Source organism: Acomys minous, assembly GCF_964271855.1.
Source record: "Acomys minous genome assembly, chromosome: 1".
In the NCBI taxonomy this organism is placed as follows: Eukaryota; Metazoa; Chordata; class Mammalia; order Rodentia; family Muridae; genus Acomys; species Acomys minous.
The window spans coordinates 140,957,400-140,982,500 of NC_140483.1; the positions used below are offsets into that span (position 1 = coordinate 140,957,400).

General features: G+C 41.1%; 1 protein-coding gene across 2 annotated transcripts in view; it reads left to right on the top strand.

Annotated features, from left to right (window-relative positions):
• AKIRIN2 (akirin 2) overlaps positions 1–25,101 on the top strand; it is a 25,818-nt gene continuing 717 nt past the window's right edge. The window contains exons 1-4 of one of the 2 annotated variants that reach the window (XM_084799243.1): positions 1–169; positions 20,964–21,107; positions 23,893–24,042; positions 24,845–24,916. In XM_084799243.1, the coding sequence (XP_084655369.1) occupies positions 16–169; positions 20,964–21,107; positions 23,893–24,042; positions 24,845–24,916 (520 nt within the window). In that variant the 5' untranslated portion in view covers positions 1–15. Of the gene's footprint in view, positions 170–7,076; positions 7,444–20,963; positions 21,108–23,892; positions 24,043–24,844; positions 24,917–25,101 lie in introns of those variants that run through there. The other variant, XM_084799242.1, reaches the window with a different exon arrangement.

The following is a 25,101-nucleotide window of genomic DNA, read 5'->3' on the forward strand; positions in this document are numbered from 1 at the left end:
TTCTTCTAATCACGCATGTGCGGAAGAAGCCTGGCACAGTGGAGGAGTGAGAGGCCCATCTTCCTGTCCTGGAAAGTCTCACCAAGTGGCATCATGGAAGGCAGAAGGCACAAGAGGCAGAAGAGGAAAAGGGAACCGGACGCAGACAGTGTCTCCAGTGCTGACTCAGGTTTGGACTTGGGGAAATGGAAGTGACGCTGTTGGCTGTGAGGTGTTGTAGAACTCCAGGTCAGAATGGGGCTAGGAACAACCTTTGGGGGATGGAGGTGTCCACCTAGGAAAAAGGGCAAATTGAGCTTTGCATTTGTCAACAATTTTTTTGTTTGTTTGTTTGTTACAACTGGCCTCTGCTGTTAATGGGACATTCACGGCTCAAGCTGGTTTGCGCAAATTAACTTTCTAAACAACTGACACTTTTATTTTTCAATCATTGGGATACCGTCTAGTATATTTTTATATATATCTCATCGCATATGAAACCTAGTTTGTGCTTTTTTTCGCTACTTGAAGGTTCACCATTTTGCTGTTTTTCTAGTGTTGACATACAAAATATAAGCTAAGCAGATATATATTCTGTCACACTTGTAGTATGAAGAAATTATTCTTTGTCTGAAGTTCAAATTCAGATAGACATCTTTTTTCCCCCTAAAACCTGGTCACTCCACCGCAGTGACATTGTTCTGTTATAACATGGCAGTGTTTCCAACAGAACTGAGCTACAGCAGGACTAATTGCTATAACATGGCAGCGTTTCCAACAGAACTGAGTTACAGCAGGACTAATTGTCATGACAGGGAGGTGTCTCCAGGCTATTGTGTTTCTTGAAACTGCAGTTACCTTTGCAGTCTTTCTGTGGTGCCCAGTGATTGTACCAAGTTGTAACAAGTGTGTTGTATTTTTCAGTTTCCCTCTCCTTCTATTTCATTGTTAATCTGTTTAGGCTGGCAAATATAAAATACTTCCTGCCTTTGGAAAGAGCAAATAGTTCTGAGCAAGGAGAAAGATGTTTGTGAATGCATAATTGACGTAAGATTTTCATAAAATCTTGGTTTGACTTCTCAAAGAGTAGCCAGTGGCTTAAGAGTCCCATTGGCTAAGTAAATTGGAGCTTATTCCCGTGTGTGTGTGTGTGTGTGTGTGTGTGTGTGTGTGTGTGTGTGCAAGGAGATATCAGCCTCCTATGAGAAACTGCAACTTTTGTTTGTTTGCTGAGACAGGGTTTCTCTGTGTCATAGCCCTGGCTGCTCTGGACTCACTTTGTAGACCAGGCTGGCCTTGAACCCACAGGGATCCGACTGCCTCTGCCTCCCCGAGGGATGAGGTTAAAGGATGGACCACCACACCCAGCTTGGCAGCTTCTTGAAATTATTGGCAGAACTGGATGGTTCAATGTATGATTTTCAATTTTAGGATGGTGGGGACGGGTAGTGTTATGTGTTCAGTAGAAATTTTACTTTTTAAAATCTTTTCTGTAGTACAACACTTTTAGCCATACGATCAGGAGCAAGAACAAATGGGTCACATTCTCCACTTGGCCAGCTGCTGGGCAAAGTGGGTCAGAGTCACTAAATACAGTCTTGACTTACATTTTTCAAATTACAAATGTGTTGGGACAGTCCTAGCATCTCTTTATGTTTTAATTATTTTATGACCTATCTATTTTTAATCAACTGAAAGTAATTTCTACATTCCAGCAATGAAAATAAAAATTAGCCATCATGTCTGTAACACAAAATACTGTGTATTCATTCCAACTACAGAGCTTAGAAGGGGCTTAAGCAGCCTGCAGAGCCTCAGATGAAGGAGTTACAATGTCTAGTCTCCCCGAACTGCACTCATTTTCCCAATGGCTATTTTTTTCCTGTCCACAGCAATGCTGCCTCTGAATATAGATCTGAAGTGGCTTCTGAATTAGAGTTGCTGTTCCTGATGCTGTTCCTTAAACAGCATGAAAAGTTAGCGAACATTACTCCTCCCTTTCTGTTTGCATTTACTTGTTACTGTTCTTATTTGACGCCAAGAAAAACTGAAACTGATTTATGGTATGAGGAGGATCTTGAGGCACCAAATGGCTAGATTTTGTGGTGTCATCCATGTCTGCTTCACTGACTTTGATCAAAGAACACCGTGCCAGAATCAGATTCCAAGGACTATATCTGTCGTTAGTTTAATACTGGGGCTGGAGAGATAGCTCAGTGGCTAAGAGCACTAGGTTCCAGAGGACCCGGGTTCAATTCCCAGCACCCACATGGTGGCTCACAACTGTCTGTTACTCCACTTAGAGGGGATCCAACATTCTCAAGGAGATATAACCATGCACTGAAAAATAAACACTTTTTAGAAGAAGAGGAAAGTCTAATACCAAGCAAGGAACAGAATCTTGGTAAAGGCAATGTGATTTGGGAGATTATGGCTCTCAGAAGATAGTTGCTACACGGTGACAAAACTGCCCTACATACATAGGGACAAACCTTTCAAACTTGCCTATACTTAATACCAGAGCAAGCCTGGCTGTGGAGGTCACAGGAACCTTTCATTGTACTATATATTTAGATTCATGTAACGTGATCTAACTAACTTAATGTGTTAGTTTTCTTTTTCTTTTTGATGTGTAAACTCAAAATTCACTTCTAAACTATGTTAAAACTGAATGGGTTTTAAGAGTCATATTTATTTTCTTCTTTTTCTTTTCCCTTAAACTAACTTTTACAAATTTTTCTCTGGAAGTGTTTTTGTACTTTAAAATACTTGTTAGAGCATTTTAGAAGATAACTTTAGGGGACAATGTAGGTTACTGAAAAGACAGTGGTTAAAAAAAAAAAGAACAATTAAGAAATAATGGACATTTGTTAAGTGTGGGAGCAAAAGTTCCCCTGACAGTTTTTTTCTCACTTTTTTTTTTTGGTTGTTTTGTTCTTCACGACAGTTTCTCTTGTAGTCCTGGCTGTCCTGGCCTCAATTTGTAGACCAGGCTGGCCTTGAACTCACAGAGATCCACCTGCCTCTGCCTCAGGACTGCTGGGTTAAAGGCGTGCGCCACCATGCCCATCTGATTATTTTCCCTCAATGTAGTGAGGATAATGTGAAGGTATGTAACAAGAATCTCAGCCTTAGCCGTGGTGGTGCACGCCTTTAATCCCAGCACTTGGGAGGCAGAGGCAGGCGGATCTCTGTGAGTTCGAGGCCAGCCTGGTCTACAAAATGAGTCTAGGACAGCCAAGGCGAACATAGAGAGACCCTGTCTCGGGAAAAAAAAAAAGAAAAAGAATCTCAGCCTTGATGCACTGAGGTAGATATAGGAGTCCTGGAGCAGTGAAAACCCAGGCTGCCGTCTCATTACTGTTCCTTTGCTGTGAAGAGACACCATGACCAAGGCAACTCATAAAAAGAGGCATTTACCTGGGGCCTGGCTGACAGCTTCAGAGGTTTAGTCCACTCTCATCACGGCTGCAGCATAGCAGCCACAGTACTACGGCTGTAATTGAGAGGCACATCCTGAGTGGCAGGCCAAGAGAAAGAGAGAAACACTGGGTTGGAGGTCATCTTTTGAAAACCTCAAAGCCCACCCCGCAGTGACACAATTCCTCCAACAAGGCCACACCTCCTAATCCTTCTGACCCTCCCACTCCCTGGTGACTAAGCATTCAAATATATGTGCCTATGGGGGCCATTCTCCTTCAAGCCACCGTTAAAGTCTTCCAGGGCAAGTAGTCAGGTAAAAGTAAAGAGAAGAGAGTCCAGTGAGGATGCAGAGGACCATGGAGGGAAGGTGCTTCTGTTTCTCTGAGCTTCTGAGCTAGCTCCTTAGTCATCTGAGGAAGGGAGATGGCCCAGCCCTGGCACTATTAAATAAAACCTTTCCCTCACGTATCTTGAATGCTAATCACAACCATCGTGTAGTAGTTGCCTTTAGCTGCTCTAAGGACGGACCACAAACTGGGTGGTTTAAGCAACAGAAATGTATGGCCTCAAAATTCTGGAGACTAGAATTCCAAGGTATAGGTGTTGTCAGCTTGGCTCCTTCTGAGGATAGCAAGGGAGAGCCTGCTTCACGCCAGCACGCTCTTATTGGTGGCTAGCTGGTCCTCAGTGGTGCTACTTGGTTGTAAATGTCTGACTCTAACCATCCCACATTTTTTTTTTATCCATGTTCTTGCTTTTTATAATGAGTACCAGTCTTATTGCATTAGAAAGTTCTCCTACTCCAGTATGAACTCAATTGTTTAGACAGGGTCTGTGTAGCCCAAGATTGACACAAAATTGCTGTTCAGTTAAGGAAGAGCCTGAACTCCTAATCATCCTGTAGGCCATAGAGACTTACAGCAGCCAGTACCACACCTGCAATCCCAGCACAGAGGCAGAGGCAGGCAGATCTCTGTGAGTTCCAGGACAGCCTGCTCTACAAATCAAGTCCAGGACAGCCAAGGCTACACAGAGAAACAAACAAACAAACAAACAAACAAAAAATCATATAGCAGTAGGCCTAATGAAAAGAGAATTACTGTTACTGACAGAATTCCCAACTTTCCAACTGAAACCACTCCAGGCGTGTTCCAGTTTAAACCAGAGAGAAGAGTTAAGGAAAACCCAGATTGCTATAAACACACCAGTTAAAAATATAGAAAGAAAACCCAGATAAACATAATATAGCACCTTATAAGCAATGTCAAAACAGAAAGTCATCCCACAGGGAACCCTGGTATCAGAAAAAGGAACTACCTAATGCACACAGGGGACCATTAGCACTACAAAAACAAAACAAAAGCCCACTCAAAGCAACTAATGTGATGGCTTGAACAAGAATGGCACCTATAGGCTCATATATTGAATGCTTGGTTTTCAGTGGGTAGATTATTTAGGAAGGATTAGGAGGTATGGCCTTGTTGGAGGAGGTGGGTCACACCAGGTCCAGTTTCTCTCTCTCTTTACCTACTGCCTCCAGATCAGGATGTAAGCTCTCAACTAATGCTCTGGTGCCATACCTGGCTGCCTGCTGCCCTGCTTCCCTCCATGACAGTTGTGGACTCTCTTAGTTGACACTAACACAATAGCTTTTACTTATCCTACCGAATTTCTCAACTTTTTAAATCAGCATACAATGCAATAGGTTTCATTATGGCATTTTCATACCTAATTTGGTTTCATTAATCCCTCCAGGCTTTGTACCCTCTAACCTTAACAGTGCGTCCCCTCTCTGCTTTCACGTCATAGATGTCTTCTTACTCTTCCTCTCCTCCACACAATCTCAATTTGCCTGTCTCATGGTTCCCTTTTTACTTCCACGCCACTTATCATCAAAGTGAAAGGGAGAAAAGAATTCTGTCAAGCAAAAGACGTGGCTCAGACGCTGGAGTGTTTGTTTTTATCCCTGGCAGTACAACTGAGTGTGTTGGCACATGCCTGTAACCGTCTTAGCTCACAGCAGAGAGAGGCATGAGGTTCAGGAGTTCAGGGCCATTTTTGGCTATACAGTGAATGTGAGGCCAGCCTGGGATACATTCAAGAGCCTTTCTTTTTCTGTTATTTTACATAAAATATTTATATTCAGTCAGCTTCGTCATAATAAAGTCTCCTGGAGTGTTTAGAACTCAATAAACACTTTCTTAGTAAATGTCTTCGTTAAGTGATTGTTTCATAGAATGCTGGTCTTTCTCAAAAGATATTTTCTAGAAAGTATATTCTAAGTTAAAACAAGCACGGCAAAGTTGCTTACACAGTGTGATTAAGAAGGCTGATCTTTGTGGTGTTGAAGAATTATAAACAAATGGATATACCGCATTACTGTTTAAACCAGTATGAAGTAGCTACATGTGTTGATTTCTGAGTAAACAACAGAATAAAAGTAGTAGACATATAGTTAACATTTATAATCATATGATAGTCATGAAACGTTGGTATAGAGGTAGCATCCACAGGCAGACGATATGAAGTATCTGCATAAATTATTTCATCAAAGCTGCATTTGATCCTTATTTTAGATATTTGATTGATTAAATATGTAAGTTTTAGAAACATTTCCTCAACTTTGCTTACAACAACGAGTCCTGCTCCCTAGGCATTTATTTGCTTGCTTTTCCCCAGACGCCGCCCCCTATTCCAAACAACAAATAATTTCTGGTGTCAATCACTTTCTGCTCAGAGTACAATAATTTACTTTGTGCTTCGTTCAAATATTACTCATTTCCAGCTTTGCAGAATTTAATAGGCATAAACAAGTAGATAGCTGGAAAGCAGGAAACAGACTTCAACGATCCTGTAATCTGATATGTTCTCATCATTCCTATCTCCTGCATGTGACAGGTTTGGTTTCTGGTGCACTTGATAGCTAAGTAAATCTCTCTCCGACTATTAGATCGGCTCTCTGCTATTTCCCGGTTATGTCACTACGCCGCGTCTTAATAGGGTCTCAAATTGCTTAGCTTGCTTTTCCTATGGGTTCGCTTCCTCTTTCCCACTGTCTCAGAGGATCTCCTTTCTCTCTTCCCCACATCTTTTTTTTTCTCTCTTCCCTACATCTTTTTTTTCTCTCTACTTTCTTACTTATGAGGGGGTATTTAAATTCCAACCCGGAACTTGGGATCGCGCGCCTAGGATGACGGGAGTCGTAGTTTCTGCGACTTCTGGGTAACTGCCTTTCAGGCGGATTCCTGCCCTCAGCGGAATCCCACAAATCCCAGAATGCACTCGGGTAGGCCCGCCCCCCCACCACCCTCCTCGCGCGCGCGCAGGCGCTCTGGGGCCGCAGGATTTGAATCGGCGGCGTTGTTATTGACGCCATATTGGGGCCGGCGGCGGGTGGCAGAGTTGGTGTGGGGGAGAAGAGAGAGGGTCGAGTGCATTGCCCAGGTCTCCGCGGCCGCAGCTACCTCACAGGCCACCCCCCCGCCGCGTTGCCGCCGCTCACGAGCTTCCGCCCGCACCGGCGTGTTGGAGATCGGGTTTCGGTCGCGCCCCTGAGCCGAGTCCACTTCCGAAGGGAGCCGGTCTCCGCGCAGGAACCTCGGCGCGCACCACACGCCCGTGCGCACGGCGGGGGCGGCCCGGCCTCTCGGGAGCGGCCCCGAGCCGGCGGCGCGACCCTCGCGCCTCCGCCCGTCTGCCCTGCCGCGGCTCGGCTGTCCCAGGCCCCACACCCACCGGGCACCTCGGAGGGCCCGCCGCCTGTCGCCGTCCTCCCCGGCCCCGCCCGAGCCGGGCTTCGGCTGCCCGCTGCCATGGCGTGCGGAGCCACTCTGAAAAGGACTCTGGATTTCGACCCGCTGCTGAGCCCGGCGTCGCCGAAGCGGAGGCGGTGCGCGCCTTTGTCGGCACCGGCTTCGGCCGCCGCCTCCCCCGCCGCCGCCACCGCCGCCGCCGCCGCCTCGACCGCGGCCGCCTCGCCGCAGAAGTATCTCCGGATGGAGCCTTCCCCTTTCGGCGACGTCTCCTCCCGCCTCACCACAGGTGGGCCTCGGCTCCCGGGGGGGCTGCGGGGGTGGGCGCCGGGGTGCGGACACAAAGGGAAGGAAGGGCCTGGACCAAGGTGGGGGCGGTGTCGGCAGGTTGGGTTGGGATAGGGGCCGTTGTCGGCCGGCATTGTGGGGTAGCTCATTGTCAGGAAGATCGTTTTGGGGGGCAAGATCGCCGCAATTGTTTCCTTATGTAGAGAGCCGGCGGAAATGATCTGAGAGGGCGATATTATTCATAAGTCGGGCGAGAGAAGGGTCACATTTCACCCGAGTCTCCCGGCCTCTCGGGCTGAATCGATTGGTTGCAGCTATTAACTCGGTGACTGAGTGGTTTGAGGCGAGGAGGCAGCCCCTCCTCCATTTTAGACTTGGCTGCTTCTAGTATGGAAGGGGTGGGGCTTGGAGGGGGATGGATGTCACCGGGGCGAGTTGTAGGCCTGTCATTAATCACCCACAAGAACGCCACTTTGGCTGAGTCAAGACCTGTTTCCCTAGCAGGGTCAACAACAAAGCAAATGTTCTACCCGAGTACTGTAATGTGATCTCACCATGTGTCTAGTACTTAAGAAATCTTGAACTTTTAATGAAAAGGAACTTGTACTGCAAATTGGGACTGACCAGTTTCTTTATTTTTAATTGCTGTAGTTGTCCCAACGGAATATGTTGGGAGAAAACACTCCCAGGTTGTACCATTGGTTGCTTTTGTACATTAAGTGTGTACCTAGGGGTATTTTCCCCTCGGCAGTTTGAAATTTTTGTGTGCTTCTGGCACAGTCATAAGGTAGACTTTTGTAGACCTGAGGTGTAAATCTGTTCCCTTTGTGTGTGTCATGCAGAGGTTTGTTTAACTTGATTACATTTTTTTCTCAGTAACTCACTTTAAAAAGATGAGAACTGTAGAGTTCTGTATTTGGTAACTTCCATATGCAATTGACTGTACCAAGTTGTTTTCTTTTCTTTTCTTTTCTTTTAATGTCACATTTAAATATCCATACTTAAATCCATGGTGAGACCTCAGTTACCTATTCTTGTTATTAAATATTGATATAACTTAGGACAACACTATTTTTAGAAGTTGCAGGCAGTTTTCATAGGAATTGCAAACATTTTATTTAATGACTGTTCCTATGCCTCCCCCTTATATACACACAAAGGCATTCATGATTGAGTAGTTTAGTCCAATGGTTCCTAACCCGTGGGACTGGACGCCCTTGGGGTTGGCATATGGGATATTTACATTACAATCCATAACAATACAAGTACAGTTAGGAAGTTGCATCAATAATTTTATGGTTAGGGGTTACCACAACACGAGAGGGTGGCAGCATTAGGAGGACTGGGAACCACTGGTTTAGACATAACTGAGAAACAAGAGAACAAAGTGAAGAATAAATTCCTTGGGGCAGACATTTTTAATTGCCTTTAATGAAATGCTATCTTTGAACATTGAAATGGTGTCCAAACGATTAATGAGGCCATTTCAAAATAGCTGTAACCAGCAATAAATTTCATTGGAGCTAGTGTTAGGTTTGTAAGTTAAAATATATCCCTACGCAATTAAAATAATCTTGAACACATACATTAAACAGCAGGGAACTATCACACCTTCCTTTCCTTACAGGGAACTTCTTCAGAAACCCTAATGATCCTTTTTTGAATTTGTCCTGTCATTGCTGTATATTTGTAGCAGTGGTTAATAAATACACTTTGCTCCTCATCTCAAATTTCAATTAGGTAGAGTACATTAGTAAAATAATTAGAACTATTGCTAGTCTTTAAGTCTGCTGATACAATTTGATCACATATTGAAACCTAAAAGTCACATGGTAATATAGAATTTGTCAAGTATTGAGTGGGTATTTCAGTCAATTTGAATGTTAAATGTAGAAGATTTGGTTTCTTGAAAAATGAGGGAAGACTGCTGACATTCCAATTTACTAAAATGTACACACTTACTATAATTTTTAACAACACTGCAAAGGTGTGGTTGAACTTTTTAGATTAAAACTACAGAAGTGGAAGTTTAGCATGTGCTGGGTAGTTTGCCTTTTACCATTGCTGTCTTTTAGGTGTTGTTGAAGTCTTGGTGTGGCGTTAGTGGCCTCAGGAGCTCGGGCACTGTTTTAAACCCTGACTGTTATATCAGACATGCTGGGAAGGTGATTCCAAACTTTGATTTCATGACTACTCTTATTTAATATTTTTCAAACTTGCAACTTAATACTAGCTAGCACTTAATACTAGAAGAGGGCTAGTTGAAGGAAGCCCAGCTTGCTTTCTTACCCTCAAGACTTGAAACTGTTATGTCAACTAACAGTCCTTTTCATACATCATATCTCAAACAAGATTTTTGGTGCACCTGAGTTACTATATTAGAACTGCACTCTAAGATGGGTTTGACAAATTATGGTCATATCTGGGAGGTAAGGATGGTTTTTAGCAACATTTTTAAATGGGTGGGAGAGAATAAAAATGATTATTTCATGATACTGGAAAATCAGAAGTTCAAATGTCAGTGCCTTGAAAAGCAACAACTTGAGGGGGGCGAGAAGTGTGTGTACTCTGATCTGGTCTAGGATTGTAATTCAGTAATGCTTTAAAATACTTTTTAGTGTGTAAAAGGATGGTGGATGATTAGTGAGGGTGGCTTGGGAGAGAGAAGCATTTAAATGAAGTTGGAAAATGAATGTATCGAGTACTTAACCCTGGGAAGTTAATGGAAAAAAATAGTTTTGTTTTGTTTTTTAAAGAGGTTGTGTGTCATAGAGGGGGTAGGGTGGCACAAGGGTCTCACCACATAGCCCTGGCTAGCCAGGAACTCCCAATGCTTTGCCTGTCTTTGTTTCTCAAGTGCTGGTATTAACCCTGACTTAAATAAAATTTTAAGAATGTATTTTTCCTAAGTACTTGAAAATTTAATACATTCGTACATGAACTATATTTTGATCAAACATCTAGCTCTTCCTAGATCCACCCCACCCCCTTTCCTTCTTCCCAGTTTCATTCTCACCCACCCCTTGCCCCTCTTTCTCTTCCTCTCTTAAAATAGCCTATTAAGTCCTAATTTGTGTTGCCTATATATACACTCATGAATTTGGGGTCATCCATTGGAGCACAGCTGAGCTCTAAGAGCTTAAAGAAAATTGACTGTCTTCCCCAGATGCCACTAATTGTTAATAGGTCTCAGCTAAGGGTGGGGTCGTATGTATAAATGTTGACTGACTTGATCTTATGCACGTCTTGGACAGGCAACCACTATTGCTGTAAATTCATGAGTGCTTCAGTCCTGTCATGGCCAGAAGACTGGTCTTCCCTGACATCTGGCTCTTTCGCTTTTTCTGCTTCCTGTTCCAAGATGGTCCCTGAGTATGAGTGGGAGGAGGTATGATACAAATCCTTTGTGTATAGCTGAGCTCTGCACTTGGACCCAGTTGTTTTAGTGTTAACTGTGAACTATACAAAGACACTTCTCTGATGAGGTCTGAGAGCTACACGAATTGATAGGAAGAGAGATACAAATTGAGAGGGCAGTTTGATACCATGTCCATTTCACAAAATACAGAGCTCATGAGTTCTCCAAGTATGGGTTGTTGGCTAGGTTTACAGTGTCAAGCATGTATTTCTGCCTTGGAGCACATGGAAAGCATAAACCCAACCAGAAAAGCAGGACACTTCCCCCTGTGGTTGGTACTGATGCTACTATTACAGGGCTTGTCATAGCATACTGATCATTTTTTGTAGCTTAGAGGGTTCACAGTTGGGTAAGGATGTTGGATGACTTTCTTTCATAGTAGCCTGCAAGACACCTTCTGGGACTGTGAAAACTAGCTACTAGAGGGGAGTACCGGCTTGTTCCATGTGCTGTGACCACAGTGTGGTGGCATCCTCAGCAGTGGAGGGTATTTTGGAGGTCTCTAGGACACCACTGACCAGCAGCTCAAGGGCTGTATTCCATTCTGGCCCTGGCCTTTTTATTTGGCAACCTAAGCTATTTTAAATATCTGTATTAATTGTGTAACCCAAAGATTGTCATGGCATTCCTAAGAAAGATGTTTAGTAAGACCAAAATACTATGCAACACTGTAAGATGTCAGTACTTTTGGCCATATCTAGCACATTGCTTTTGTAATTACACGTATGAATCAGTGGTCTGGTGAATGGCCTTCTGTGGATGTTGATATTGTTGTGAGTTGGCTAGTTAACATTAATGTGTACATTGTTTATAGCTTGCTTGGTGCCATTGCTGTAGTTTGTTTTAGGAACTGAGTTGGATGAAGAGTTAAATTCCATTGTAAGAACTCATTGTATTTCTTGGAAACTTTCCACTAAAAATGGAAACTACAGCTTGTGAATGGGGAATAGATTATTCACTAGGCATTGATACATGCCTCCAAATGGACACACCAGCTGGATTAAAGGAAATATAAATGGCTCTAGGCAAATAAATGAAATGCTTGTTGGAGAAGGCACTATCTAACTTCAGATGTCTTTTTATTGAGCCAGAAGTGTCTTTTAATATTTTGATTATTTAGACAGCTGTTAAATCACTTCTGGTTTCTCAGTGGATTTGACAAATAAATGCTCTTAGTAGTATCCTTTGTACTATGGATTGTAAACTTGATATTTAGGAGTGTGTAATTCCATTTAATTCATAGTCTTAAATTGTGCATTTAAGAATCCTGATAAGTTGGGATTGGCATGTTGGCTTAGTGATAGAGTGCTTAAAAAGAAAGAAAGAGCCTTAGGTTTATGGCCATTGTAGAATAGTACAGTGCATTTGTATTCATTTTAACCTTTTTTTTAAAGGTAGGAAACAAACAAACCCTCAAACCTAAAGCCCAACTTGAGTACAGAAACTTAAGCTGACTTTATGTAGAGATCCTGCTAGCAGCCAGAGTTGCTGCAGAGAAGGTCTTGAGCTTTTGAATGGCTTTGTTCTTTTGTTACTTGGGTGTGTTTTTCTTACTGTTAAGATAGGCCAGGGAAAAGGGGGTAGCAACACTTTTGAAAGATTGAAAATGAGAGATTCAGGGCTGGTGAGATGGTTCAGCCAATAATAGTGCTTGCTGCCAAGCCTGAGGACCCTTGAGTTTGATCACTGAGAACTACATGGTCAAAAGAGAAAACAAATCCAAAAAGTCCTTTTGCATTCACATGTGCACTGTGGCAAATGTATTTAACTGTAGTTGTGTGAGGAAATGTACAAATATGCGAAAAATAATGATAAATGAAAATGTAAAAGAAAATAGGTTCAGTCAAAAGTGTTGTTTTGACTATATATTTTACTATTTGAAACAAAACATTAAAAATACAAAATGATAGTAAGAATAGAGTTAGGGCTCCTTGCAGAGTTGGTTCACTAAACTAGATAACAGTATTGGAAATGGGTATTTTCAAGTACCTATAACTGAATTAGTTAATCAGAATTTTGTGGTCCTTGTAGCCCTTGAGTTTAAACAGTGTTTACTGTTGGCCTTAATACTGTCCAGGACTGTTAACCCACAGAATTTTCTCTGTGCATATGTGACCATCTGATAAATTTCTTGTCCTTGGTAAGGCTATCAGCTTTAAAAAGGTAAGGAGAAAGGGCCTGTTTGAACATGTCTAGCATCTGCAGATGGCCGCTCTATACTGTGATTGCTGAACATAGCAGTTCTAGAACTCAATTTATCTCCGCATATCCCAACTTTCTCTACATAGCTGAGAGAACCATTAATATTCTAAACTAGGTCCCTGAAATCTTGAGGCTAGTATGGGTAAAATGGGACTGATACCAACTTTGAAAATAGCTTCAAAGTTATTAGTACCCTTGGTTAATGTTTTACTACAAAGCTTTAAAATGTTGAATTTATTTGTTGAATTATTCAGTTGACATTTCCTAGGTTTCTTGTAAGTGTTGTAATCAAGGAAACAACGGAATCACGCGTTAGTTTTTCTTTTTAGACTACTGTGTGACCCTATCATTGCAATATTTTATGAGCAAAGTCTAATTCAATTGCATTGTAATAACTATTGCAGTGAAAGTTTTAAACAGTGTTTCTGGACACTTGAGGCTTTTTAAAAGAAATATTTATTTTATTTGTCTGAGTATTTATGAGTGAGCACCACACACCTGCAGTGCCCTTAGAAGCTATAAGAGGGCATCATGTCCCCTACAGCTGGAGTTAGGGATGTTTGTGAGTTCATACTGTAGGTGCTGAGCATGGAACCTCAGTCCTCTGTGTAAGTAGCAAGTGCTCTTAACTGCAGAGCCATTTCTCCAGCCCCAGGGTATTTATTACTTCTTAATATTTACTCATATGCCTGCTGGATGAGAAATGTGGGCTGCAAACATTACAATATTTTAAATAGTCTCATTTCAAGGAATTTTGCTATTACCATAGATTTGCTCACTCTACTGAAATTATCTTGACATATGTGTACTGGCCTTTTAGCATTTGTTTTTGTTACTACTTAGCACCACAGAAAATAAGATGAAGACAGATTAGGGATGAGTTTAGGAGAGCTGTTGGTTGTTGTTTATTCATTTTTTTGGGTTATTTATTGAGACGGGGTCTTTACAAAACTGTCCTGGAACTCACTATATATCTGACTGTGCTGGAATTAAAGGCCACATTGCTCAGCCTTTTTTTTTTTTTTTAAATGAGATAGTGCTGGGTGTGGTGGCACTCTGGAGCTTGAGGCAGGAGGATCATCTGAGTTTGGGGTGCATATTGAGGCGTTGCTTCAAAAATAAGAGTACTAAGAACAATGTTAAGCTGCTTTACCAGTTGAATAAAACATAGAAGTTTTCAAGTGGTATTATCTCTGTCGCTAAGAGACTACCTAGTGCTGAAATATAATAGGCTAAAAGAACCTTTCTAGGGCTGGAGAGATGACTTAGTAGTTAAGAGCACTGACTGCTCTTCCAGAGTACCCAGGTTCAATTCCCAGCACCCACATGGCAGCTTAACTGTCTGTAACTCCAGGATCTAACACCCTCACATAGACATATAGACAAAACACTAATAAAAATAAATGTTTAAAAAAAAAAGAACTTTTCTAAATAGTATAGTTGGAAGTATAGATAATAGTTGCTATGGTTGGATAGGGTAACCTGGTGTTGACTGTACTATCCTTCAGTGGCTTAGTGTGAAATAGTACGGACATTATTGGAGACAGGAAATGTGATGCGCATCAGTGCTTATCTACTAGCTTAGAGTAATACCTTAAAACAGCAACAAAACACTCCTTTGAACTAGATGCCTATCCTAAGAGGAGGCAGTTTAGAGACTAAAGATCCATGTCTTATGTGAACATCTGAGCATAGCATGAGGTTTCTTATAATTTGTTTTGCATATAGTCAGTGATTGTTGCTTGAGTTGTCAAAGTAGATGAAATTATACTTTATTTTAAATATCAGCATATGCTGTTTTGGCATTCTGATTTTAAACATTAGCTTTCTTCGTTGTGATTTATTACAGCTTTAGGTGTTTGTTGTATACTGGCTTGGTGTAGCAATACAGCACAGAGAAGTATAGATTGGGCCCTAGGGTCAGGTGTGTGTTGACTGTGACATTTCGGAAGGAACAACTTGTTTTTAAGCCGTGTACACAACCTGTAATGCCAGTACTCAGGGAGGCAGAGGCAGGCAGATCCCTGAGTTCAAGACCAGCCTGGCCTACTAAGCAAGTCCAAGACAGCCAAGGCTACACAGAGAAACCCTGTCTGGCGGTGGCAGAGGTGGGGGCTGGGGACTGGACAGGAGGGACAATACTCATTTGCATAAATGTGTACATTAGTGGTACCTGCCTTTAGGGTGGTGTGGATCAAAAGCATTTCCACCTTAGTGCTGGGATTAGGTAGAACAGAGTTGAATGGGACTTTTTAAATGCCATCTAGTAGTCATGTCTTTCAGTGAGTAATCTTGCCTTTCTACAGAAAAAAAAAAATGTGAGGTCTTCTTTTAAACCAACTTTGTGCAAGTCTCATTTTTTAAAGTATCTTTGTGGATTAAAAGTCGAGGAAGAATTCTCTTTCGAAAGAACCTTTTTACTACCCCAACCCACAGACCTCTCAAGTGGATCTTGCTTTGGCTTTGCCATTTTCAGGTCTTCAGTTGAAGCATCATTTCTTCTAGGTTCTGCTTTTAGCTGCCTGCTTTCATCCGTGCCTCAGGCAGCTTCCAGGTCAGCCAGCAGTGAAGTCAAGGCTCTGAGTTTTCACGGTTAGGTTTCCTCGTAACTACTTTAGCTGCTGTTTCTGTCCTGTCATTTAATTCAGGATTTCTTTAGTTCTAGTTTGAGCTCCGTGGCCATCTCACCTAATAGCTCCCCAAGGAGTTGCATGATTCAAATTTATACTTACAGATGACTCACTAATTTTTATCTTTAGTTCAGACTATTTCTCTTCATTCCAGCTGTGTGGATTTGGGCCTTTTATTATCAGGCCTTCCCAGTGGACACCCTACTGCCAGAGCCTAGAGTTTTTGTGAAATCTGTTTATAAATACTTTCCGTGTGTGTGTGTGTGTGTGTGTGTGTGTGTGTGTGTGTGTGTGTGTGTGTACATGTTTGTATATGTCTTAGATGAGACTCTAGACGTCCATCCTTAACCTTAGTTACTGAGGCAGGATCTGTTAACGTTGAGTCCAGAGCTAGGCATCTTGCACCTGTCTTGTCTTCATCTTCTACAGTGGAATCACAAGGGGACCACTGGATGCCCCCACCGCCAGCATTTAGTACTTTAACGGGTGAATCACCTCCCACCTGCAGACCTGCCGGCTTATACACTCATGGACCAGTAAAGGGCCAGTAGATTCCCATCAGCATCTTCCTTCTCTCATAGCGGTCACTATAGAAAAGCGGGTGTATTCACCGTCAGTCACATGGGGATCATCTTAGGAGAGATCAAAGCAGCAGCTTTGGAATATTGGCCACACATTCATATTTGATTTTGGTTTTGTTTTTGAGGCAGGATTTTTCTGTGTAGCCCTGGCTGTCCTGGAACTTACCCTGTAGACCAGGCTGGCCTTGTCCACCTGCCTCTGCCTCTTGAGTTCAGGCATTAAAGGTATGTGTCACTACCCACGTGGCCATATTTATTTTAAAAAAGAAAATACAGGACTGGAGAGACTGTTCAGGAGTTAAGAGTGCTTATTGCTCTTGCAGAGAACTTGAGTTCTGTTCCCAGCACCCATGGTATCAGCTCACAACTACCTGTAATTAGAGCTTCAGAGGCGTCTCTGGCCTCTGGACACTGACACATGGGCACGTGCATACACATATTTTTAAAAAACAAAATATTGCTGGGCAGTGGTGGCACACGCCTTTAATCCTAGAACTTGGGAGGCAGCAATCTGTGAGTTCAAGGCCAGCCTGGTCTACAAAGTGAGTCCAGGACAGCCAAGGCTATACAGAGAACCCTGTTTTCAAAGAAAATAAAACAAAACAAAACGCCAGAGTCAAATAGGATTTTAGTTTGTGAACTATCACTTAGTAAATGTTGACACTGTTTTTCTCTGTAGCTTATTTGAGAGGAAGCATACCCAACCATCAAGAGGAAAGATAGGCAATGGATTTGTATTTCAGCTTTGATTTTTTTCTCCCCCCATCCTCAAAAAAACATCTTCTCCCCTCTGCCTTTATGACTGTGGGAGGCAGACCCCCTGCTTCTAGATTAGACGGAACCGTGTGTTCTCTGTAGTGCACATTCCACCCGCCCCACTTTGGGTTGTTGGCTCAGCTTCCCCTTTCTCCTATTTACTGCTGTTGGTATTTTTGTTTTGTTTTATTTTAAAATTTAAGATTACCCTGTATTTTTCTAACTTGTAAGCTGTTTGAGAAGATAGCTGTGAGCAGTAGAGCTACACAACAAAAGCAATAGGGCTAACACATCCCTGTTGGTGTCATGAACTGGAACTCACTAGCTAGCAAGAGAATCCACCTGCTGACTGAGGGTTTTTGGACTCTAAGTCCCATTGTGCAGTTAATTAGTTAATTATTTTTCAGACAGGGTTACAGTACATATCACTGCATGGCCTGGAACTCACTACGTAGACCAGCCATGTAGGCTGGCCTTGCATGTTCTCCTCAATGGAGAAATTAAGACCTGTTTTAAGGGCTGGAGAGATGGCTCAGCGGTCTGCTTTTCCAGAGTTCAATTCCCAGCAACCACATGGTGGCACACATCCATCTGTAATGAGATCTGGTGCCGTCTCCAGCATGCAGGCACCCATCCATGCAGGCCGACTACTGTATACATGCATAATAAACAAATAAATATTTTTTAAAAAAGAACTGTTTTAATTTCTAAGTTGATGATCAAGATGGGCCTTTATATTAACCCTTAGTTGTGTGTATTTGAATTTATAACAACATGCTACTATCTGTATAATTTAAAATTGTAGATTTGTTACTTTATTTGAAAGGTTCTTAGTGGTCAGTCTTAAGGGCTACTGCAGATTTTCTGTATTTGATATAATTTGTGTTCCTTTCTAGAAATTATAAACTTTTTAAAATTTCTTTATTAATTATGCTGCTAGATGCACATTTAATTTTTCAGAAACTCCATAAAGAAATAATGGCATATAGACTGGTAAGGTGCCTATGTGTATAAGTATGCTTGCTGCCACATCTGGTGATCTGAATTTGATGATCCTAAAACCCTCACGGTGGAAGGAGAGACTTGCCAAATTGTCCTCAGACCCCTAAATATGCATGATAGTGTATACAGATCTGGGTACATACACACAATTTGTTTAAAGAAAGAAATGGTGTATTAAAGAGTCTCATACATGTAAACTTTGAACACTATTTATGAAGCCCTTTTGAACTAGTAATGCCTGAGGGAAATGTAAAACTTCAGTGCATCTGGGACATTGTAGATGTTTAGAACTTACAGGCCCTAGTTGTTCTCACTTGCTTCCCCCGCATCTCCGCCCTCTAGGACGTTGTCTGGAGTCAGGATTTCTCATGGGGTGAAAGCTCATTCCATCCCAGCCAGCCGGCCAGCGGACTGTGGGTCCTCATGCCTGTCCCAGTGCTGGCCTTGCAGGCACATGCTTTTTCATGAGTACATCTGGACCAGGTCATCATACATCCAGAGCACGTGCTCTTAGCACTGATCATCTATGTAGCCCCTCGGTTTTTAAAAGTCTCTGTGCCTTGTTCTCTTATTTGTGACCTTGTTCGTTGTGCTTAGTATAATTTAAATAAGTACAAACTAAAGAAGGCATTTTGCTCACCTAGCTTCTTTTTTAAAAATCGTCCAAAGGGATATTATATTGTTGGTCTACCAATAATCTTGTAAGGAAGCACATTTTATTATCACTCAGTGTTGCTTACTAGGTTTTAGAATGAAAATACCTAGAGTTAGGTTTTGCTGGTATCCTCACTTTTTTATGGTAAAACAGTAATCCAGGCTTTAAAGTTTATAAAGAGGGCATAACCTGCTGGGCTGCAGCTTGTCAGGAAGATTAGTGTTTTACTCTAAAGGACCCCTGCAGTTCAGCTGGATGATTAAAACTGGAATACACAACTGATAACACAAATGATACTTTGGTTTTTTTATTAGATAGACTGAAAATTGTGTTAGCAACATAATGGAGATAAAATGCTCAATATATGTAATTATATATTGTGTTTAACCAAAATGACTGGATAGAAGTAGCTTAGGAATATGTAGATAAGGGTTTTACTGATACACAGAAGGCCTTTATACTGCTGGTGTAGTGGGAACTTGAGTCAGTCAAGTATCTGGATAGAAGTACGGTAGATGGTAGAATACTGGGGGTGGGGAACTTGGGAGGACATCACATTACCAGTTTCAAAAAGTTTACTGAAATAAGTCAAAGCAAGTTGGTGGTTGGTGACTTGTGCTGCCTAGATCTTGTCTAAGTTAGATCACTGGAAGCATAACATTGTTGATTGTGTGCTGTCAGTATTAGAGCAGTTGAGGGCACAGTATAGGGTGACTTAGTTGCATCATAGTAGCTGTGCAAAACAGTGCAGGTAATGATGTTAAGAATTCTTGAGCTCTCTAATGTTGGCAAGGATTAAGGGTAACTGGTAGTAATGGGAAAAAGTAAAGAGACCCTAGAAAATACTTTAGGCATACACTTGCCTTACGACTAGGTAACCTGATACCACTCCTAGGTAATACCCAGCAGAGGTGAAAATGTCAGACTAGAGCTTGTATTTAATTGTTTATTGGATGTAGTTTGAAAGGCCAATAATAGGAAAGTGGATAGATGAATTATCACCAGTCAATAATAGGACGAAATTGATTGATGCGGTGTGCACGAATTCCAAGCATGTCTAGTAGATGTGCAGGGTAGAGTGAAAAGTCACTCTACTGTGTGCTCAGGAAGGATGACAGGAAGAATGTACTTGTTATAGTACAGGTTCAGTTAAAAACTGTTTGCACTGTTTGTGGTTGTGAAGTTCACTTATACAGAAGGCCAAATGTAATAATAGCATGTGAGTGTTGGCTTACTGAAGAGAGATAGGGAGGGGTGTATTTATGTAAAGAAACACGTGAACTTTTCAGAGTAGTGAAATTGGTGGTTTTATATTTAAATTGATAAATCATTTTAAAATTATACCTCATTTATTTAGTTGTTTGCCTTTTGAGACTGGCTGGCGTGTATCCTGGAGCCCTCTAAGGTAGACTGCCTTTTCCACACAAGTGCTAGGGTTAAAGGTATTGCACCGCTAGGCCTAACTGTACCTTAAAATTCTTTAGCTTGTTAGTGATATCTCTACCAGTTGGTATTGGGGCTCAAAATAGTTGCCTGAATTTTAGTCTTGGGTTTCTTTTTTTTTTTTTTTTTTTTTTTTTTTTTGAGACAGGGTTTCTCTGTGTATCCTTGGCTGTTCTGGACTCACTTTGTAGACCAGGCTGGCCTCGAACTCACAGCGATCCGCCTGCCTCTGCCTCCCGAGTGCTGGGATTAAAGGCGTGCGCCACCACGCCCAGCTTAGTCTTGGGTTTCTTTTAAGCATTCTCTTTATGGTACATTTTAGTTTGGCTTTCATTGATTTTAGAGTAGTTTAGAATTAGATGCAACGGTTCTCAACTCATTTGGGGGTTGCATACCAGGTATCCTGTATACCAGGTATTTGAATTATGATTCATGACAGTAGCAAAATTACAGTTAGGAAGTAGCAATGAAATAATTTTATGGTTGGGGTCACTACAACATAAACTATATTAAAGGGTTAGAAAGGTTGAGAACCACTGATAAAGGAAATTAATTGTCTGAGGAACAATGGCTTTGTAGTGATCATTTAGCGTGTAAAGTTACAAAGGTTGGTAAGTGTTAAGTCAGGCTACTCCAAGCCTAGTGTAGTACATTTTGGAGTTTCTGGCTGTGAATAAGCTTTACCATGGTTTGACATTTGTTACTAAGAGTAGAGATCAAAATATCGTTAACTTAAAGCCTTTTAGAATGTTGTAAGAAGAGTTTTTGTTGTTGTTATTGTTGGGTTAGCATGAAAATTTTGATCTTGACAAATTTTTATGTTTTTCCTTTTAGAACAAATTCTGTACAACATAAAACAGGAGTATAAACGCATGCAGAAGAGAAGACATTTAGAAGCTAGCTTTCAGCAGACAGACCCAGGGTGTAGCTCTGATTCACAGCCACATGCGTTTCTCATCAGTGGACCAGCATCACCAGGTAATAAGAAACCTTAATACACGAAAGAAATGTTAGGTGAGAAATGATGGGGGACTGTAATGCAAAGTACCTGCAATGACTTAAAGTACCCGTTTTCTCCAAGATTAAAAAAGCTAAACTAAACTGGGTGGCTTAGGCGCATGACTTTAATCCCAGCAGAGGCAGGTGGATCTCTGAGTTCAAGGCCAGCCTGCTTTACAAAGCAAGTCCAGGACAGCCAAGGCCACACAGGGAAACCTGTCTCGAAACCTGCCCCCGCCACCCCAAAGTTATGCTAAGTAATTACCACCTGGATTCCCACCAACCACAGATAGCCACCTTTATTTAGTACTCTTGAAATGGACACTGTAAGTATGGTGATGTATAACTTTCATTTTAAAAAACTACCAGTGGGAGCTGGAGAGATGGTTTAGCAGTAAAGAGCAATGTGTGCTCTTCCAGAGGTCTTGAGTTCAATTCCCAGCAACCACATGGTGGCTCACAACCATCTATATTGGGATCTGATGCTCTCTTCTGGCGTGCAGGTGTACATGCAAAAAGAGGACTCATATGTAAAAAAAATTTTTAAAAATCTTTTAAAAAAATCATAAATGCTTACTGAATGCTTTAAAAATACCTAATTTAATTTATTTTTATGTTTTTGTCTGTATGTATGTACGTCTACTGCTTGTATGCCTGGTACTCACAGAGGCCAAAATAAGACATCAAATCTTCTGAAACTAGAGTTAGAGATGGTTAGGAGCTTTGTCATGTAGGTGCTAGGAACCATACCTAGGTCCCCTGCACCTACAAGGGCCTGTAACTGTCATGCCATCTTTTCAGCCCCATTGTATGCTTTTCTGAACATTGCCCTTTTGTGGATTTCCTAAATTATTGGTCTGACAGTGGTACTCAAAAAATTTTTTTAAATACAACCTTTATGCAGATATCTGCCCTTGTGCTCTCAGACCTTTGTCATAATGGGCTAGATTCCTAAAACTGAGTTTTTCCCATTTTAAAAAACTATCAGTTTTAAACCCATCTTTTCTCTTTTAAAAATGTCTCCCCCCCCCCCATTTTTATTTCCCTTTTTTTTATAGTGGAAAAGGGATGACTCAGTAATGAAGTTACTTGGCTGAAAAAGAGCCATCTTACCTTTAGTTAATTAATACTCTTTCAAAATATTTGTTATTTCAGTAGCACTTGTTTTTCCTTAATAGTGATAGGAAAGCGTGGTACAATTCAAAGCAGAATAAAAACACAAAATCAAAGATGTAATCAATTGAAATTTGTCAGGAAAATTATTTAATGCTAACTATTAGAGTACTGGCAATTTAGGGGGTAAGTATATTGAGGGAATGATTCTTACTAAAATTACAATAATAATCCTTAAGTTCTCTACTAATACTAGTTTAATTATTAGAACGTCCATTGATTTCCAGCCTTAAAAAGGTGTAGAATATCAAATAGGTTAGGATAGGCTGGCAGATCTAAGAAGTCTGGTAAGTTGGGATGAGCCAGTGCGGGTAGATGAAGATCAGGAAACAAGTGTTAACATATGAGTGTGCCGTATTTGTACGCAGTCCTTGACTGGGGATAGAGGGGATAGCTACTGTAATCCCACATTATCTAGAAGGTTATCACAATTGACCTCACGCCAAGAATGTGTTTAGAAGACCAAAGTACTTTAAATGATAGATGACGAATGCCTGAGGAAACTTTTCTTTTCTGCGAGTATCTCACTATTTAGTAATATTGGTAGCTATAATATTAATAGTTTTTCAGAACTTGGGACCATAAAATACAGATGAAGCTTTTCTCTCTTCAGACTGTCCTAGCAGATATCACTAATGAAAAACAAACTCTTAGAAAAAAGCATACAATTCAGTGAAACAAACTTGGTAAGAGCTCCCTCCTTGAAGAGGTCACAGAAATGAACACTTCTGAAATCTTGTTCATGAGTCAACTTGTACGGATGCATTGGCATTCTATTGTGTCATAAAGTTTTTAATAGAGATCTGAGCTCACCCTCTTAACATTAACAGTTACTATTAAGAGACTTTTCTCCTAAAAACTTTTAAACACAGAAGGAATAATCTTGCTAAATTGAAATTGACAAATGCTGCATTGAGGCTGGTTTTTTTTGTTTGTTTGTTTTGTTTTGTTTTTTTACATTTGATTTAGTTTGGTAACTGGTTCTGTTGCAGTTTTTGAGTTTAGGTGATTAAATTATATTAACAAAGTGGGGATTATGGTCACTATTCAAAATTTAGAATCAATTATGCTCCTTCAATAAGGGCTAAGTATCTATATTTCGGAATTTTTCCTCTAACAACTCTTTTTAAAGGTATAATTCCCATTTTTTCTCATTTTTAAACATACTTGTCTTTTAATAGGAAATTTAAAATGAGGCATATTGAAAAGGTGGAAGAATCTGGTTGTGAAGCTTTACTATATGGCTTTAAAATAAACAGTGAGCACTAACAATAAAATAAGTTTCTGTGTGGTAGGACAATGTTACTCTAAAGTAAAATGTTAGACCATAGTTAGATTTCTTTTGCTGCAAATTTTGTAAATTAGGCACTAACTGTTGCTCACAGGCATGTGCTGGAATGGAGACGCAAAGTGCAGTGCCGGCTCCATCCTGGCAGTGGCTGTACTGGCGCTTCCTCCACTCCTCTTGAGGCTTTTCCTCTGATGGACTTTAATAGTCGGACCTGCTTACCATAAGTAATACATTTAAAATGACATGGGAAAGTTGTAACCGAAACCCTCATGCAGGCTCTTTTATTCATGTTGCACATAGGGACTTCATCTGCCACATCCTCACCATTAAAAAAAGAACAGCCCTTATTCACTCTAAGGCAGGTTGGCATGATCTGTGAACGTTTGTTGAAAGAACGGGAAGAGAAAGTTCGAGAAGAATACGAAGAAATACTGAACACAAAACTTGCAGGTAACAAATGAGCTTATTTTAGAATGTCCAGTGTTTTAGTCACAGTTCTGTTGCTGTGAAGAGACACCACGAACAAGGCAACTCTTAAAAGAGAAAGCATTTAATTAAGGGGAGCGGGGTTCAGGTATAGTCTATTATGGCAGAGAGCATGGTGGCATGCGGGCATGTGCCAAAGCAGTAACAGAGAGCCATCCCTCAAAGTGCCCCCCCCCCCAAACGACACACTTTCTCCAATAAGGCCACACTTCCTGGTGACTTGTGTTCAAATATATAACCTATGGGGTCCATTCTTACTCAGACCACCATACACAGAACCTCACTGTAAGAAGCGAATGACTGCTCTTACCTCTCTCCCTGTCTTGCTGTGTCTCTCTTTCTCTCTGGGCTGCCCCTTCCTCATCCCTGTTGTCTCCCATGCTCATGAATAAACTTTATATCATTTTTTTAAAAAGTGAATTATCTCCCACAGGTCTCTTTACACTGGTGAAACTACTCTTTCTATACATTGGTATGGTATTGTCTGTGAGCCAAAGAACTTCAGTAAAGAAAATCAACATTCCTGAAGCCCATACCATACCTTCACGGCCCCAGGGAAGAGCTAGCCATGTAGAAGAGCCACAGTATTAATGAATCCAAATTTTTATGTTTCCTGTGGGAAATGCTGATTTGAGCTGTTCACAATTACTATTCAAGCTATGGGAAGAGTGAAGTCTTAAGTGTTTTCACATAGCTTTGTATTTTTAGATACATTAAGATGGGATATTTTACAAGTCATATAATTGACATATACCTTTATTTGTAGAACAATATGATGCATTTGTGAAGTTTACGCATGACCAGATAATGCGGCGATATGGAGAACAGCCTGCTAGTTGTAAGTATTTGACCTTTGAACTATAAACTGAAAAGACCATGTTTCCGTATTTAAGAAGAGAGTTGATTTTTTTTTTTTAAATGCAGAGAAAAGGTTAGTTTAAGATAGAAGTAAAGTATTGCAACTTAAATATCTAGGGATGATGTTAGGAATGAATTAGCTTGTATGTTTTCATTTTGCCCCTT